General features: G+C 36.5%; 1 protein-coding gene across 5 annotated transcripts in view; it reads right to left on the reverse strand.

Moving 5' to 3' along the window:
- Positions 1-212: 212 nt before the first annotated feature.
- Positions 213-18,413, reverse strand: part of ptprsa (protein tyrosine phosphatase receptor type Sa) — a 403,088-nt gene continuing 384,887 nt past the window's right edge. For all 5 annotated transcript variants that reach the window (XM_066647371.1, XM_066647370.1, XM_066647369.1 and 2 more), the window contains 6 exons: positions 17,413-17,591; positions 16,682-16,808; positions 16,210-16,335; positions 13,324-13,478; positions 4,912-5,047; positions 213-3,987 (listed from right to left, as the gene is read on the reverse strand). In XM_066647371.1, coding sequence (XP_066503468.1) covers positions 3,919-3,987; positions 4,912-5,047; positions 13,324-13,478; positions 16,210-16,335; positions 16,682-16,808; positions 17,413-17,591 — 792 coding nt within the window. In that variant the 3' untranslated portion in view covers positions 213-3,918. The remainder of the gene's footprint in view (positions 3,988-4,911; positions 5,048-13,323; positions 13,479-16,209; positions 16,336-16,681; positions 16,809-17,412; positions 17,592-18,413) is intronic.

Raw genomic sequence — 18,413 nt, forward strand, 5'->3', positions numbered from 1 at the left:
ATATTGACATTTGCCATCTCCACATAATTGCATTCAGTTTTTATTCATAATTTGTTTAGTGTCCCAACTTTTTTGAAAAAAACAACAACAACAAATAAACAAATTATGTTTCTGTTTTTCTGCTTGTATATATACAACTGATCAATTAATTTATTTAATTGGTCACTAATTTTGTTGTGCAAGGTAAAATACCAAATGAAACCAAGCATTCAGACAACATTTCTTTAATACAAAGTCAACATATCTACATACACAGTGGTTTTGAACCAATTATTGTTTCAATTTAGAAGTAACAGTTTGAAAGCAGTATCACTTGGCCTCTGTACAAAGAAAAACTATTTTCACGTCAGAATTTTGGTGTTTTGCTTTTATTAATACATGTTTTTGTACTGGTTTGGTTGTATATTTCCTTAATCAGTCCCATATGTAGTTTAGTTGTGGATCCAGATCCAAAACAATTCAGAATATCTTGTTCTAAAGATCAACCAACTTCATTTTTTTTTGTAGATCTGGAGTGATATAGTTCAGAGTATTTTCGTTGTTTCTCCAAGTTGTCACAGAAAAACACATTAAACTTTGTAACAGTTCACAAGGCAGCTGTTCCAGAGTCTGTCTGTATTTTACCATCAATGTCCATTACACAAATCACTCAGTAAATAAAAATAAAGTGGAAAAACTATAACCAAAATAAGTATCCAAAACATCATGGCATGTAGTTGTACTGATCTATAGCTTGGTAATGACGCCAAACCCTATTAACAAAACAAAAATTCAAATGAAGTGTAGGGGCAGTGGTGAAAGAGAAGTCACACAAATTGACTCTCGTCCTGTATGTGATAGGACATGCCACAGAATTAACATTCACGCAAGGCAATGCTGTTATTTTAGGACTTCTATATTAGATTACATGAGGTGTTCCACACACTCGGCTTTTTAGCTGCATTGTCCAAAGAGAATGTATTTATTATATTATTCAAAAGCAAGTATAAACGAGTTGTTGAAGTCGTTGGTGGTAAAGTAAGGGTCATCATGAAAAAAGGCTAAGCAATGGCTAAAGACTTATGGGAAGAGAAGATATTCCAGTTGGCATCTAGAAAAGGAAATAAGCAAATAAAAACAAAAGGGGAAAAAAACATAAAAATGAAGGCTCTACTAAGACTGAGTTCCTCAGATAAAGCTGGAAAATTCGCAGAAGCTTTTTTCTTTTTTTTTTAAATTTCATTACCATTTCAAAGACAGGGTCAAATTATACAAATACATATATATATATATTTGTTTTATTTACATCTGTCATATTCAGGATTGTTGTTGATATATAACAAGTGGATGATCAATCTGTTATTTCAAATTTCAAAATAAAAATGACCAAATAAAAAAAAGAGAATAGACTTTTTCACAAAAGAGGAGAGGCGTATACTTTCAAAAGGTACAGGGCATATGAATAATAAGTTTGGAAAAGGAATGGATATTCATGTTAATTATTCAAGTCAAGTTTAGTAAAGAAATTCTACTTCTTGTAAAAAAACAGTAATACTTTTTCCTAATACAAGATACTACATAACCATAACAATCAAAATGCTCTCCATCTACTCATTGTCTGAGCAGTAAAAAATGACTGATAGCTAGAACTCTCCTGAAAACCCTCAAGGAAAATATTTCATTAAAGCAAATGATATTCATGGTTAGAACAAAAATGAGCAAAAAAGGACAGGTAAAAATTCTATTCATTCTAAGATTTGGATACATCTTTATATTCTGCATTTAAATAAACTGTATATGTGAATGTGTATCTGTATATGCATTGGCCTATGTTTGTATGCATATAAACATACACACATGCACATTTCACTTAACATTTCTATGTGAAAAAATAGAATGTCTTTTAACATAACATGAACAAAATAATTTTTTCTCCTCCTAGTTAAAAAAAAACACACAAAAATGTGTATCTGTTATAAAACTAAACAAAAACAAAAAGTATTCTAAAGTAAAATAACAATAATAATAATCATAATGTTATTTTATTTGTATAACGTTACAATAACAATAAGGCTTTTTGGAAATAAGAAAGACTACACACGGCTCTTTCCATCTCATATTTAGAAGAATCCTTTTTTCAAGCTTTCTCCTGTATATGCCCACCAGTTTAGCCTCTTGAAGTTTGAAGAATGAAAGAGAAGCTTCCTTCTCTCCCACGAACCATATGTAAGTCCAACTGACACTAATGAAAAGTTTTTGTGATGCATGATGATTTTTCACACTTTTTTTTTTTTTGCAGGTGGTCTTGCAGTTCAGGTCATTGTACCTAGATTCACGATCATTTGCCACACACAAACAAAAATATGGGAAAGTATACATTGATGAGAATAAGAAAGCAGGGCCTTTAAAAATATTAATTTATCTCTTTTCCAAGTCAGAGGATGCTTTGAGGAATATATGAGAAAGATCATTAAACCACTCCATCACAGGAGAGTGTGTCATCTGTGGAATTATACTCACTAATGGACTGATATTTTTTGTTCTCTTTCATCACGATCTCCACACATACACAAACAGCATCACAGAGCTTAAGCAGCATGTTTGGTATAGCCAAAGAAAGAAAGAAAAGAATAAAGGGGAAAAAAGACCACCCTGTATCCTAAAACTGATAAGTCATTGAGAATCATGGTAATGAATGTTGGTCACCAGGGATGTAAACGTCACCAAAACTTGAAACAAATCCAACAATACGATTCCCAAACATTCATTCATTCATTCATTTTCTGTAACCGCTTATCCAATTCAGGGTCACCGTGGGTCCAGAGCCTACCTGGAATCGATCCCCAAACAGACATGTTAATTTTTTACAACCTCTATAACATGGAACACTGTGTGGGAAAGTTAATGAATGCTAGGATCTGGAGAAGACACACTGAGCTTGGTGGAGAGTCCTTTGGTCCTCACATCCCTGGCTGATGGTCAGATATGCCTCTTGCTCTCAAGTTTTCAAAGCTACATTGGTGTATTTTTCCAAAGTTGTTAGCTAGCTTTATCCCCAAAAGCACCGAAAACATCTGCTAGCACCTTGAGTGCTGGAGAAACACACATGGTAATTGAGAATGAATTTTTTTGGCCAACAACTTTTTCACTACAGTGCCCACTGTTGTTAAAACTACCACTCACTTCACCCAGTGTTTGTCAGAGCTTTCCAGAGGTTGTTTTTCTTAAGTGTTTCATTATTTTGACATGATGTCGAAGGCTGTATAGCAGTTTAATTTAATCAGTGATAAAAATCCTATCTACATTGCTACCACAGTCCCTGAATCTCCTTTTGCTCTGGATGGTTATTTTAGAGCAACTGTTTCAGCTTTTAAACAGTTCTTAAGTTTTGGAAATGGCAACCCCCCTATCTGTAAATATGGAAGGATCTTAGCTCAGTCAAAAAAGAAAAAAAATCCAGACAGTGTGGATTACTACTATGTGTTCCTTCCATTATATTATGTTATCAGGATTTTAGAAAAAGGTTTGTTTTGGATATATATATGTCCAAATGTAGATAATAACAACATCCTCCACATCAACATTTGAGGTAAAGTTAGCAGTCTGGCATACTGATCAGTTTTTCACTTCTTGCAGCCTGAGCCAAGGCATTTCCATCACACCAGGAGGATGTATAGGGAATTGGCTTCCGGTGAGGTCTTTTTTGTCCATTCCTTTGTCAAATTGCAAATATGTTTGTGGATGTTGGTTCTAAAAGCCAACGCCAGAGAAGGCGATAGAATTATTTTAATTTCAAAAGAGACAACTGGTAGAAATTTCTTCTATTCTATTTTTTTTGTTATTGTTGTATTGTAGTTATCAATTCAGTTGTTTCAAGCAAGTTTCTATGGCTCAAGAGGCTGTAGAGGGTGTGCTGGGCAAAAGGAAGAAGATGGCTTTTTACGTTGCATAGTGGTCAAAGCTTCCTAGGTATTCCAGAGCTGCCTGGTAGCAAAACTGGTACTCATCCTGTAAAAAACAGGAGGAGAACAACTTTTTAAGATCCTATTTTACATCAATCAATCAACCTTTATTTTCACTTGAAAGTACATTGAGGGAGAATTACATAATTTACAATAAAGGGATCGAAAAAAGAAAGGAAAATATTTAAATGATTCTTAAAATGGGAACTTAAAATATAAATGAAATAATGTAATGAAAATTACAAAATTAAGTAAATTAAAACATAAAAGAGAACAAATCTCATTGGACATTACAAATCACAAATGACATTATAAATTGGGATCAACTTAATTCTAGTTAAAATATTTTATATTTGAGCATCCAATATTTCAAGAACATGATGTAATTAATTTACATATTCCTAGATTTTTTTACGTACATCATTTAAGTAATTATGGGGCGGTTTCCCAGGAAGGGATTAAGCCTAGTCCTGGACTACACAGCATTTTCTATTGTGATACCACCCCTGTATGTAGTAAAAACCTTACTCTTCAAGCTGATTTTACTACTTGGAAAAGGCAAAATCATCTGCATTATTTAATGAAATACACAGTTTGAAGAAGGCACTTGCCCTAGATAACATTATTTAAAAACACAGAAATCAATTAAACTGCCAACATTATTATACATAGAAAATTCTCAAAATGAAAATTATTATACATTTACACCAGATTTAAGATGATTAACATGTTAAAGTGAGTTGCTCTGGAACTACAAGCTGAATAATCTTAAGCAAACACACTTATAAAGTTTCTGACACTATATGACACACCGCTACTGGGAAAATAATAGGAAAAGAGTCAGTTGTTGAAAGATTAGGTTTTTTGAACGCAAAACACATAGTGGATGACTGAATACAAATGGAGTCAGGGAGAAAACTGTGGTACTTTCATTTCTAATTGAAATGAAACAGTTTTGAGATTGTCTCACCTCTGTTTGCACCATGGCGGGCCGCTGAGTTCTCAGCATTTTGACTGTCTGGAAGATGTCCACCACACCCTCATAGCGCATTCGCTCAAGTACGATACTGAGAGTGATGAAGACTCCAGTCCGACCCACGCCAGCACTGCAGAACAGACACACAGTCACATTTAATCAGAAATGGATGAATTTTTACAGAACTAAAAATGACTGCCCTACAACTTAACAGTTAAGTGTTTGAGTGTATAGTTTTAGAAAAGAGATTTAACTAATATTCAACAATTATACTACACAGAGTATAGAGATGGGGAACTTGACGATTTTTAATTGCTACTGTGATTGTCATGGTTGGTCAAGGGCGAGGAGGCATACAGATGTGCGAGTAATAATTTATTAAAGCAAAGAAAACCAAGAAACAACGTGTAATTTAAAAACAAACGCCAGCAGGACATAGAATACACAAACTAAAACAAACCTTACAAAAACAATAAACAACCCAGAAACACCCGTAAACTAATGTGGGGAGAAGAGTCACAGCCACAGACGCTCTGCTCACAAGTTGACGGACAATCTAATACTTTCAGTCCAGACAATCCTGGTCTCACTTTCAGGATCCTGCCAGTTACATTCTGTACATCTGTACATCCATGTATATGCACTTTCGTGTATCATTTTGTACTGGCTCTTATATTGGTCCGATGTGAACCTCCTTCTACACATCATGCCAAAATATGCTTGTGATTGGCCCTTTTGCATGTCAGTCAAATTTATTTTCCTGCAGTAGTAGGTGGTTCCTGGCCACATTTAGTGGCAAAAGGCAACAGACTCTCCCTATAGAGTCTGGCAATGCGAGACTAGCAACACAGACAAATCACTTAGTAACACGGTTCCCTTTGCTTTTAGATTTACTCCATAAGCATTTGCCAGCATTATATTCAACCTATATTATATAGTAACGCTATATTTTAGTAGCATTTAGAAGCCCAGAAAACTTGCTGCTGAAAATGTACACGTTAAAACATTAATTTAACCATCCAATCAACATCCTCACATATGATGCCTCAGGGCATTTGTCTATTGCACCAAGAAGAGTTTGTTAGCAGTGAATTAAGAAAACCTGACAGTCAGGGAATAGGATTCCAGCAGCCTCCAAATTCAAATTCAAATTCAAATGAAAAGAAAAGTTTTGTTGAAGAAAAGTTTTGGTGAAGAAACTATAGGCATAACAAGGCAGAAGAAATTACTTGATCATATTAGAGCTGCAATTTTTGATCATTTTCATAGCTGCTGATAATTTGGCACAGACCTATCTAGAATATGATTCACCAGTTGTCCACTGTGCTCAAATCTCAGAAAATATATCCAGAATCAAAATTGAAGACAAGAACACAATAACATTTAGCAAAAGTGACTACACCCACATAAAAAAAAATTACATTGAAGTCTATAGGACCATATACCCTCCCTAATGCTGAACAAATTCTCATAACTCAAAAAATTTTATAGTGAAGCAATTTCAAATTTTCCAAATTTTCAAGTTTTAGAACGGGGATGTTTCTACCATTTAAAGTTTCAATTAAGTTTCTAGGTGAAAATAAAAGAATGTTATAAGTACATGTGCTGAAAAGGTGTCAGTATCTCAAAAAAGTTGAACATGTGTAGCAGTTCCAAAATTCAAGCAGATTTTTTTTATAATAAATATAAAAACAATAATAATTTAATTGAAAAAGAACAATAGTTTGTTGCAATGCAAATTATAAAACAAAAATCAGCTGTCTAGTGATGGAGAATTAGGAAAAAAGTGAGCATATGAAAAATATATGAATCCACTTATTCATAGATCAGGCATGGGACATTTCCCCGGAGGCAAAAATATAGAGACATGTGACTGTAATAAACAAATAATATAGAAAACATGTGACTGTAATAACAAATAATACAGAGACATGAGAATTATTTTAAACAAATGAGTTTTATGGCAAAAAATATTAAAATGGTCAAAGGTATACTTGAGTTTATAACTCAGGCCTAAACTCTGTAGAAAAAAAAGGAGAATGGTGTAGCATGAGATTGTCTGGTACAGTATGATATACGACTTCCTTAGAAGACAAGGATACTTTTTAATTGGACTCCTATGATATACTGCATCCTTCAAGAGAATAAGGGTACCATTTTGTGTCCTATGGAATGCAACCTAATTAAAAAAAATAGGAGGGGCGAGATGATCTCACCCCAAAAAGGTGACTATGTAAGCTGTGGTTGTGGCTGGTGTCTTTGTGAGTGAGTCCTCGGGAGGCTTCTGAAACTGCTCCCCAATTCTTTAAGAAAATAAAGAGCCTGCTGATCTTCCAAGAGGTCGTCTTTCAAGTATTATAGTTAGACTAGAAACAAGATTAACACGTCGTGGTAACGACACTAGAAAGGCACTATATACATGCAAATACAAATAAATTAATAAGCTGAAATTAAAAAATATTCAGTGAAAACGTGGTTCTTATATGACAACTAAAAAAATGTGTTGTATTTTTCAAAGAGAGTATTATGTTTATGGCAGTGTATGATGTTAAGAATATTACTGAAAGACTCTGAAGAGATTATCTAAGCAATCAAGACTGGGATTCACTGGGAGTCCAGCAACAGCAAACTGGTAGTTCACTCAAAAACTAAGCTGTTTTCTTTCTGACAGTGCCTGAAATAGAGGGGTTTTAAGCTTGATCCTGCAATACTCATGGCCTGTCGCATTAAGCCATTCTGCTATGGAGCAACTCACATTTCACCCATGCAATGATAATTGATATGACAATAGATTTATTTTTTGACACTTCCACTTGGCAAAGCTGAAAATGAAGCTGTAGACCAACGTGAACAGAGAAAAGGGCTGAATGTGCTTGGTGCATTACAATGTGATTAAATAAAAAAAAAGATTCTGTATACTCTCACTGTTCCTTTGTCAAAACATTATTGCATACTGATTCTTTGTTAAACATTACCATTCTAACCCATACCAGTTGGATTGAAGTTCTAGGTACTACTCCTTTCTCAGTTACACTCATTCACTCTAACATTCTCTCACTCAGACATGGCCTATCATATGCACTGATTCTCACTCACTCAGATGCTGTCTCTTGCACACACTCATTCTTTTCATCTTAGGCAATTTCCCACTCTCTTTCTCCCTTGCTCTCCATCTCGCTCACTTACTCAGATGCTCACTCACACAATCTCAATCACATTCACTCTCTCTCACTTATAAACACTTACACTCTCCCTTTGTTTTTCTCACTCTCTTCCTCAGTAAAACTTTTTGTACGTCAATATAATATCATTCTCTAAAATGTAACATGCATTATGGGTTTGTGATTTTGAGTTTATTTGTATATTTGACTGGGAGAGTGCTCATTAATTAACAGACAAATGACTGTAAATGAGTCAATTTAAATACACTTTAAATAAACACATCTGTTTACACATACCATAAAACTGTACCTAACTGAACAACACTGCATAATATACTACACACTAATTAGATGATAATTTCAAACAGATTTATAAGCTCTCCAAATTAAATGTTAACAGTTTAAGGGCGGCATGGTGGCGCAGCAGGTAGTGTTGCAAGCATACAGCTCCAAGGACCTGGAGGTTGTGGGTTTGATTCCCGCTCCGGGTGACTGTCTTTGAGGAGTTGGTGTGTTCTACCCCTTGTCCGCTTGGGTTTCCTCCAGGTGCTCCGGTTTCCTCCCACAGTCCAAAAACACACGTTGGTAGGTGGATTGGTCACTCAAAAGTGTCCGTAGGTGTGAGTGACTGTGTGATTGTGTGTGTGTTGCCCTGTGAAGGACTGGCGCCCCCTCCAGGGTGTATTCCTGCCTTGCGCCCAATGATTCCAGGTAGGACCCACCACGACCCTGAACTGGATAAGCGGTTACAGATAATGAATGAATGAATATTGAATATTAAATGAATATTTACATTCAAACAGAATGTAAATATTTATTACCATATTATACCAATGTGCAATATAATGATATATGTATATAACATTGGGGTCCCTCCTCCTTCATGTCTAAGTCCAGTTTCCCTGTACCCTGTTTCCTTTTTCTCCTTCCACATGATTTCTGTTTATGTTTCCTCCATGCTTATCTTTGTTTCCCTATTTTCATTATAGCCACACCCCTTGTCATCATTATATTCTCCTAATACTCTAGTCTTTGTGTTGTTTAAGATAATAGATTTTATCTTTTAACTTCTGCCCGAGAGAGGATGCTAAAGCTGCATTTCATTTGTTTTAACACTGTTCTTGAACATTGTTCTCAGTGACAATAAAAAGCTATTCTATTCTATTCTATTCTATTCTATTCTAATATTTAAAATGTATGTGTCTTGTGTCTGTGTTTGTAAGTCTTTTAGGTTGTTCTGTGTTGTTCCTGTAATCACCTCTCAGTATTCTTGGCCTCTGTCTATTGTAGAGGTTATCTGTTTCTGTCTATACCTTACCTGTTGCCTGAGTTTGTTTGGAAAAAGCTGTTTTGCTTGCCCTGTTTTTTCTGTCACTTTCTGTCTTCTGTTCTTACTAACCATCCACAGACTATCTCCACAGGATTATTTACTACAGAGGCACCACAACTGCTACCTTCTCCGGCAGAAATAATTTCTGATGTAATAAATCTGTTTCTAAATCAGCCAACAGCGGTAAGTACCTGCAATACCATGGCTATTGCTGGTTGTTTTGCCTGCTCAGAGTGTGGCATGTTTAGTTAACCCCCTTTTCCATCTCTAGCGATAATGATAGTGGCTGTGTTTGAGCTAAGTGCCAGCTAGTTAGGTCTCTGTTGGATGAGGTGGACCAGCTACTGGTGCAAGCTTACCCTATGTTCACACTAGCAGGAGACAACTCGCTTATATCCCAAAGTTTGGCTGAACTTCGGACCTTGTGTCTTTGACAATGAATTTCTTGTATAGAATGTTGCTTTACTGAGTCATAACTCATTTGCATATAGTTGAGAAAATCTCAAGTCGATTTGCCACTTGTCACTCTGTCACAATGTCACTTGCCAAATTGTTCTTCCACAGGAAATGATTGGATGCTTGTAGCTTTGTCGCCTGCTAGTGTGAATGGGGGTAAGATTGTTAGCTAATATTTGAGAATAGTCATTCATGTAAGGGCCAATGATATTTGCCTGCAGCAGTCTGAGGTAACTAAGGGTAATATTAGAGAGGTCATTAAACAGGCCCGACAATGTCCGATGCTGTAATTTGCTCTGGTCCCATCCCAATGTGGCGAGGCGCTAAAGCCTACATCAGACTTTTGCAGTTGAACTACTTGATGTCCAAGTGGTATTCAGAAAATCAAGTGGGCCTTATAGATAGTTACATTTCGAGGGCAGGCCTGGTCTTATAGGTAGGGAAGGTGTCCATCCCACACGGGAGGTTGCTGCCTTACTTTCTTGCAGCATAGCACATAGACTTTTAGTCAGCAGAGTAGTGTAAACAGCTGCTGACAATCCAGAGCTGGGACCAGGCCGCAGACAGACAGGCTAAACTCACCGTCTGCAAACTACCTTGAGGTTCAACTGTACTGAGACTATGTCGGGACTAGGCGGGATCACACCCTTGAAGGGGCACCAGTCCTTCACAGAACAATAAGATCAGTCATCGTAAATTAAATTACAAGGGAGCATAAATGGGATGTTTTCTGTTTTTGGGAAAAAGTGGGTTAGACCAAATTAATATTCAGCACTAAATTAAGCCACCTCTGTAGGCTATAATTATGTACATAACCCAAGATTATCAGGCAAAGGAGGTGGAGTATGTGTAATTTACCAAAATACCCTAGATATCAGACAAAAAAGAACACAATTTCATTATTTAACATTTACAGACCACCAGGACCCTACTCAGAATTTCTAAAATAATTATTTCGCTGCAAACCTAGCTGTGTGAAATGATAAATATATTGTTGGAGGTTTCAATATCAATTTTGAGAAGGCAGATGACCCACTAAAAATTATTTACTTGAATCCTAGTCTCTGTTGGTATTACCTAAAATGTAACAGGGCCTACATACTACTGTAGTCACACTTTAGATTTAGTTTTGACAAATGGACTTAAAATAGACAAAATTAATATCTTACCGCAAACCCCAGCAATCTCCAACCATTACCTAATTTCATATGAACTACGTCTTAGCCATAATATATGCATGCCCCCTTGCTATTCTACAAAGTGTTCAATAAAACCATCTATTGCCCTACAATTTATAGAAAACGTCCCAGATCTATCAACCCCTGTTCCCACGCCATCAGACCCAATGGAGCTAGACGTACTAACTGACAGCTTAGAAAATACCTGTTAATCTACTTTAGAAAATGTGGCACCACTTAAAAAAAATCTATGAGACAGAAAAAGCTCGCCCCTTGGTACAATGATAAAACCCGTACCTTAAAACAAACAGCACAGAAATTAGAGCAGAAATGGCAATCAACCAAGCTGGAAGTGTTCCACTCTGAGTATAGAAATGCCCTCACTAAAGCTCGCTCAGCATATCTGGCCTCGCTGATCTACAATAATAAATATAATCCTAGAGTACTTTTTTAATGTGTTTTCCAGAATTACAAAAAATCAGGAAGGTACTGAACTGACAACTCCCACCAGTGAAGTTTTTAATAATAAATAAAAAAATATTAGACAACAAATTCAACCAAATCTTGACGCTAGCGTATTGTCTAATTAAAAGCCTATTTCTAACCTACCATTTATATCTAAGATCTTAGAAAAAAAGATGTGGCCCAACAACTTATTTCATATCTACATAAGAATGAATAATTGCAATCTGGATTCAGGCCACATTATAGCACTGAGGCAGCTCTAATCAAGATAACAAATGATTTTCTTCTCGCCTCTGATCAAGACCTTGTGTTTCTTTTGGTGCTACTTTACCTCAGCGCAGCTTTCGATACAATAGACCAGAATATTCTTCTAGAAAGTTTCGACAACATGGTTGTAATCACAGGGACAGCCTGTGACATGGTTCAAATCTTACTTAATGGAACATTATCAGTTTGTAAAGGTAAATAAGTAAGATTTGGAATTCCACAATGCTTTATTTTAAGACCATTATTATTTACATTACACATGTTACTGCTAGACACAGTTATAAGAAACAAGTAGTCAGAATTACCACCAAAGTAGCTGCCAAAACTACCACTACCTGGTTTAATAACCACAGTATCACTGTGCCTGACTAGCCAGCAAACTCACCCAACCTAAACCACATAGAGAATCTATGGGGTATGAGGAAGCTGAGGAACACCAGACCCAACAATGCAGACGAGCTGAAGGCTGCTATCAAAGCAACCTGGGCTTCCATAACACCTCAGCAGTGCCACAGGCTGATCGCCTCCATGCCACGCCACATTGATGCACTAATTCATGCAAAAGGAGCCCTGACCAAGTATTGAGTGCATATACTGTACATACTTTTCAGTAGGTCAACATTTCTGTATTAAAATCATTTTTTAAATTGGTCTTATATAATATTCTAATTTACTGAGATAATGACTTTTGAGTTTTCATTATTATTTTGAGTTTCACTTTTTGAATTGAATTACTGAAATAAATAAACTTTTGGTGATATTCAAACTGGGCTCCCCGTGTCCGCGTGGGTTTCCTCCAGGTGCTCCGGTTTCCTCCCACAGTCCAAAAACACACGTTGCAGGTGGATTGGCGACTCGAAAGTGTCCGTAGGTGTGAATGTGTGTGTGTCTGTGTTGCCCTGTGAAGGACTGGCGTCCCCTCCAGGGTGTATTCCTGCCTTGCGCACGATGATTCCAGGTAGGCTCTGGACCCCCCGCGACCCTAAATTGGATAAGCGGTTACAGATAATGGATGGATGATATTCAAACTTATTCAGATGCACCTGTATCTGGCTATGCCATTGAGGCTTTTCATGTGCAGCGTGCTGAGAGATAAAGTGAGCTTTGTTCTACAAACTGTTTCAGGAGGCCTAATCCATTTTCTGCTCTTACAAGTTTTGTTGATTTTCTATTTGAAAATAAATAGACATTATAAACATAACCTCCATAGGGAGCTGTATAGTATAGAGTGCAATTACAGTTAATTTGCTGAAATTACATTTTGGACACATTAAAAATGGCTTGTACAAGATGTATGGCATGTTCGGCCATATTTGGTACATCATGCCTTAAAATTGGAATATTTAATTTGCTCCCTGTAAAAAAATGTTAACTTCAACAAATACGACACTTGACCAGTGGTTTCGAACTTTTATCACCAAACTCTACCAACTCTGCATTATTATAAGGTGTACTATAATAAATGATACACTGTAAAAAATACATTTATTAAGTACAGAATCTACTAAGATGATAAGCAATTTCAGATTTTGACTTGTGTGTATTGTACCTGCAGTGGACAGAGATGGGTCCATCCTGGCCAAACTGTTCCTTAGTTTTATGCACCTGTCCGATGAAATCAATGAAACCTTCACCAGATTTGGGCACACCCTGCTCCGGCCAATCAGTAAACTGGAACTGCCGCACGGTCCGGGACTGTCCATCCTTAAAGAGAGGACATAAGGGAATGTATGATAAAATCTAATATTGTAACATTTAAACCAAATTTTGAACACAACATCATAAAAAAGTTTTATGGTGGTTTTGGCTTTCCCTAAGGTTTCTATGGTAAACTGGTGGAGCCTGTAAATATTCCACCGAAGCCTCAAATGATTTTATATCTATTATGAACTGTAAAATATCAATTGTAAACAATGTGGCAGCTGCTATAAAATTAATGTGTGGGAATATATATGGATGCTTCATTTAAGGGTGAATGTCATCAGTGAATATTCAGACTGTGATGTCAATTATGTGTTTGGCAAATGAATTCAAAATATAATAATAATCATAATAATAATAATAAATAAGCTAAATTTATTTTGCATATCAGGCTACATGTTGCAGTGAGTCAAGGTTAAAATCAACAGAGTTTGTGTGCCACAACACTGTCCTGGGTAAGTGGTTAAACTAGAAATAAAGGGATGGGTGATTGATGTCTAGACATGTTTCAGTGACAATCCATCACCCACAGCCAGATGAGAGGAATGAGGGTTGAGAACACCCACAAAAAATACTGACTGGGAGTGAGCGGGGAAAGATTGGGAAAGAGAAAAGCTAAAAGAAGAGAGACAGAGCAATAAAAAAATATTGGCAACAGAGCAAGTAGGAGAAGAGTGTGACAAAAAAAAACTGGAAAGAGTGAAAACAGTCAAACAGGGAGCATGAGTAAGAGAGAGAACACAAAGAGAAAAGAATGGAGGAGAAATTAAAATGGAAGACTGACCATGTAATTGAGAAAGAAGAGAGAGAGAAAGAGAGGGAAGGAGACAGGGCTAGAGAGTATTAGGGGTCCTTTCTTATGGAACACTCTCATGCTACACTGCCATTTTAATATTAAGCTCCCTAGAAAAAATCTGTCAACTTGCATGTAGATGGCAGTAACTTCAGGCTCCTGCAGATTATTTTGCACAAAAATGATCGGGCTATAAATGTTGTGTGTGTGAAAGGATTCATAGATTGAGAAGAGGTGATACATTGTGAACATCTTATTCGATGTGTTGAAAATGGTTCACAAAGCAGATGTTTATGATTGGCAAAAAGGAGTGATTGTATTTCGACATGTCAAAGGACATAGTGTGAAGGAAGTAGCAGATTTTACAGTATTGTGTATGGTTGAGCAGTGGCAAAAATGAAACTCACAAAAATAGATGGCCAGTGAGTTTCATGACTTGTAAATGAAAACTGCTTTGCTTCCAGGAAAGAATTACTTCTAGTAAATGCCGATCTTTCACAATCAGTTTCTGAAAGAACATTCTGCATGGCACTGCATACCATGAACATGTGGACCAGAGTGGCACGCCAGACATTTGCTCACTTCTGCTAACAAAGTTGCCCAGTTACAGTGGGTGACGATCCACAAAATTTGTACTGTTCATGACCGGAAATGTGTGTTAGAAATTACAGCATGGGCCCAAATGTGACTGGCTTACCCCGCTGCAATCAACAGTATTATTATCATAATAAAAGTTCCAAAACAATGTGATTCCCAGAGACAGGGTGATCATTTGACTTATTTAGCACATGAACAAGCAAAGCAGGAAGGGCCACAAAAGCTCTCACTGTGGGCCAGAAGACATAATCAACATTAAAGGAAGTTTAGTACTGAGAAATCAACAATCATCACAGACAAAAGTAAGTAGTCTAAACATGAAGGTGACAGAACTCAATTTCCATTTCACTGTGGTTAGAACTAGAATGGTATTTATATATATATAAAGAGAGAGAAAAAGAAAGATTGAGCAGAAGAGGGTTAGGTTAGAGAGAGTGAAGGAGGGTGCAGCAGGTGAGAAGGAGATGAAAAAGTAGAATATTTTTAAATTCAGGCACATAAAAAGGCCAAATTAAATCTGCAGAAGTATTGAACCCTGTTCATTCATCCCCAGCAAATGTATAAGCTAAGTCCACACATAACATATGCTAGACCTGCCTTGGCCTAATGAAAGCTTAGCCAGATCATGATTACTCTGTCCTCTTTATATTTAATAAAGCACTAGCTAAAGCTAACACAGTGCACTTAATTCACTTCTTTCTGGCCCAGTATGTTGGGTTGGATGGTGAAAACATGTGTAGGGATCCTCATTCCACAAGGAAGGCATTATAATAATTCTTCAACACACACTCCCGGAATGATGCAGGGTGTTTTCACTGAGGTAGAACTTCAAGGGTTGCACCCAGAAATCAGTATTAGAGGTAGTAAGCCGTTGTATCCTTCTATTGTGGAATTCCCTCCTGCATTCCATTCTCTTTTCATTATTACTCCATCCCAATTTTGTGTGAGCTCTGGCCATATTCTGGATTGACCTAACTATGCTATGACTATATCTTATGCTTTTAAAACCCATCACTAATTATGGTAATTTCTGCTGTTTTATGAAGTCTCTTCAATGGATAATGTAATTTCTCAATGATTCCACCGCATTCATTTGAGATGTAAAGATGTAATTGTTTTCAATCACAAAATAATTCTGAGCTGCAAAACACATAGATAAGTATATTTATTCAAGTCAAACTTTATTATGTCCAAATTCCATCCTGGCATTTTTTTTGCTGTATGTCCAGTTAATATGGTTACACATCAATTTTTCTACATAACCCAATCGATTGTGCAATTGTGCAAGTGCAAATGGCTAACAGCAATCTGTATAAATGTATTATTGTACACTTTGTGACTCACCCTTGCATCCGTAACTTTAAACTCACGGAGGATGTACTGGGGCATGTTGTACTCAGCCATAGGGTCCACCACAAAGTACTGATACCGGGCAGAACGCTCTGCTGGCCAGTACTGATGACACTTCTCCTGTAAAAGCAAAACACACACACACACACACACACACACACACACACACACACACAGGGTTATTCCAAATCTAATGTTTCAGATTTACTTATTACTATTTTTTTTAAAGTAGGAGTGAAAGGAGGAATACATTAATAAATTTGTACAAATTTACATTATTAAGATACATAAAATGTACACAAAATCAGTGTGAGTGGTTTCTTACTAAACATATTTAAACAATCTTATTGATTCTAAAATTTTAATAATTTGCCCAATAAGAAGAAAAGCAATAAAGCAATTTTGGTTGATATTTTTTTAGTCCTGGCTGTTTAGTCATGAGTATGTACTCTTGGTCCACACTCACTCTGCCCATCTCCCTCAGCTTGGTTAACATCACCACAATGGTGGAGTTATTCTCCCACAGCATGCGCCAAAAATCTTCTGTGGTCTCTGCCAATGGGCCCTGGGTTGCAATATAGGCCTTTTGTTGCCTACACAAAAACACAGGATAAACAAACATCAAGATATAATTCAAATTTAAGTATTAAAAGGCACATGTAATATACATTTTCATTGTAAATATGGTTCCCTCTTGTACTAATGAGAAGTCTGTGACATGAAGTGGTTAAAATACCCCAAATGTCAAAGAAATTCTAACCCTGTGTTTGAGCGCCTGTTCCTATAAATGAGAATGAGCCACAGCTCAGTTCAACCTGAGTACTCAGTAGTTTGAAGTGAGCAGGAAAGATATTTTGTTTTTAGACATTTTTCATGGTTTAATATTTCTCTTTATTCTTTATTTATTTTTTTGCATTTTTGCTTGGTTCCCTTGTTTCTTTTCTCAATACAATTTTAAAATGATCTCTAGTGTGTATTAAGCAAACTGACTTACCCCCCACTCAAGAAAAACAAAAAACAAATGGTGACATGAAATTGGAGTTGTATATGAATACTTAAAGAAAACCTTTGTATACACCTGCCTAGGTGTTTGTATATTTTTAGTCTCAGCTATAGTTCCTTCAGTCATGAATCAAACTGGTGAAATGTAAAATTATTGCAGTGGACTGTATGGTCTGCCTTACTGCTCTAGTTTACCTGTATCCATCAATGAAGCTGGCGTTGATGTAGTCTGACCCCTCCAGCCCTCTGATTGGCTGAAGACACACCCGAGTGGTCTCGTAGGGCATGATATTGACAAGGCGGTTTTTGAACTTGTTACAGGGCAGGTTGGCACTTATGAACCTTGAGGTGTGTGCCCTGGAGTTGGCCAGTCGCTGAAACAGAAAAGACAGGGTGAGAGAAAGACAAAAACAAGCTACATACAGGTACTTTTGTGCACCCAGTGTAAATGTTCATTAATTTTCTAAATGTCCATTTGTGTATCTTAAAGGTACAGTGTAATCACTTTTCCATGTGGAAAGTTGCATATTTGTATGTATTAATAAAAATGCCATTCTCATGAAACCAGGATAAAAATGGTACAATTACGTCTTCTTACTTCCATGCCCGAAATTTAGCCTTCAGGGGTGCTCTGCCATGATTGGCACCACCCTAGTGACAGCCTAGAAGCTGTTTTTTCTGGGATGTAGTACTTTACAAACAGGAAAAAAATACAAAATACATCACTGCCATAACAGAAATCAATAGGGTTGAGCTGGGTCTTTGTTTCAAGAAAGTGATTAATCCAAAGCTGAAGAGATAATGAAAAAAAAAATCATTTGAAATGAAAGATGATATGGCTTTGTGTGTGTGTGTGTGTGTGTGTGTGTGTGTGTGTGTGTAAAGTTAGAGGTAACAGAGGGATCCATGTGTCTGTAGTGTGCAGACCCAACTAGTAATTAAAAATATCTCTTTTTTTTTTTAGGTTGGACTAACATGACGGACAACATAAAAAATTTAATGGTGTGCACTTTACTGTAAATTTGACTGTTTCACACCCTAACCACAATATAATAGCATAGCTGTAATACAAATTGGGCTGTTACACTAAACACTGGGAATGGCATTTCTCTGGTTTCATGTTTCTAAGGCTAAAAAATATATAAAAAAGAAAAAACCCACTGTGGCACAAGTTTCTGTGTGATTCCCCATCCATA

Source organism: Hoplias malabaricus, chromosome 16 (genome assembly GCF_029633855.1).
Source record: "Hoplias malabaricus isolate fHopMal1 chromosome 16, fHopMal1.hap1, whole genome shotgun sequence".
Taxonomy (NCBI): domain Eukaryota; kingdom Metazoa; phylum Chordata; class Actinopteri; order Characiformes; family Erythrinidae; genus Hoplias; species Hoplias malabaricus.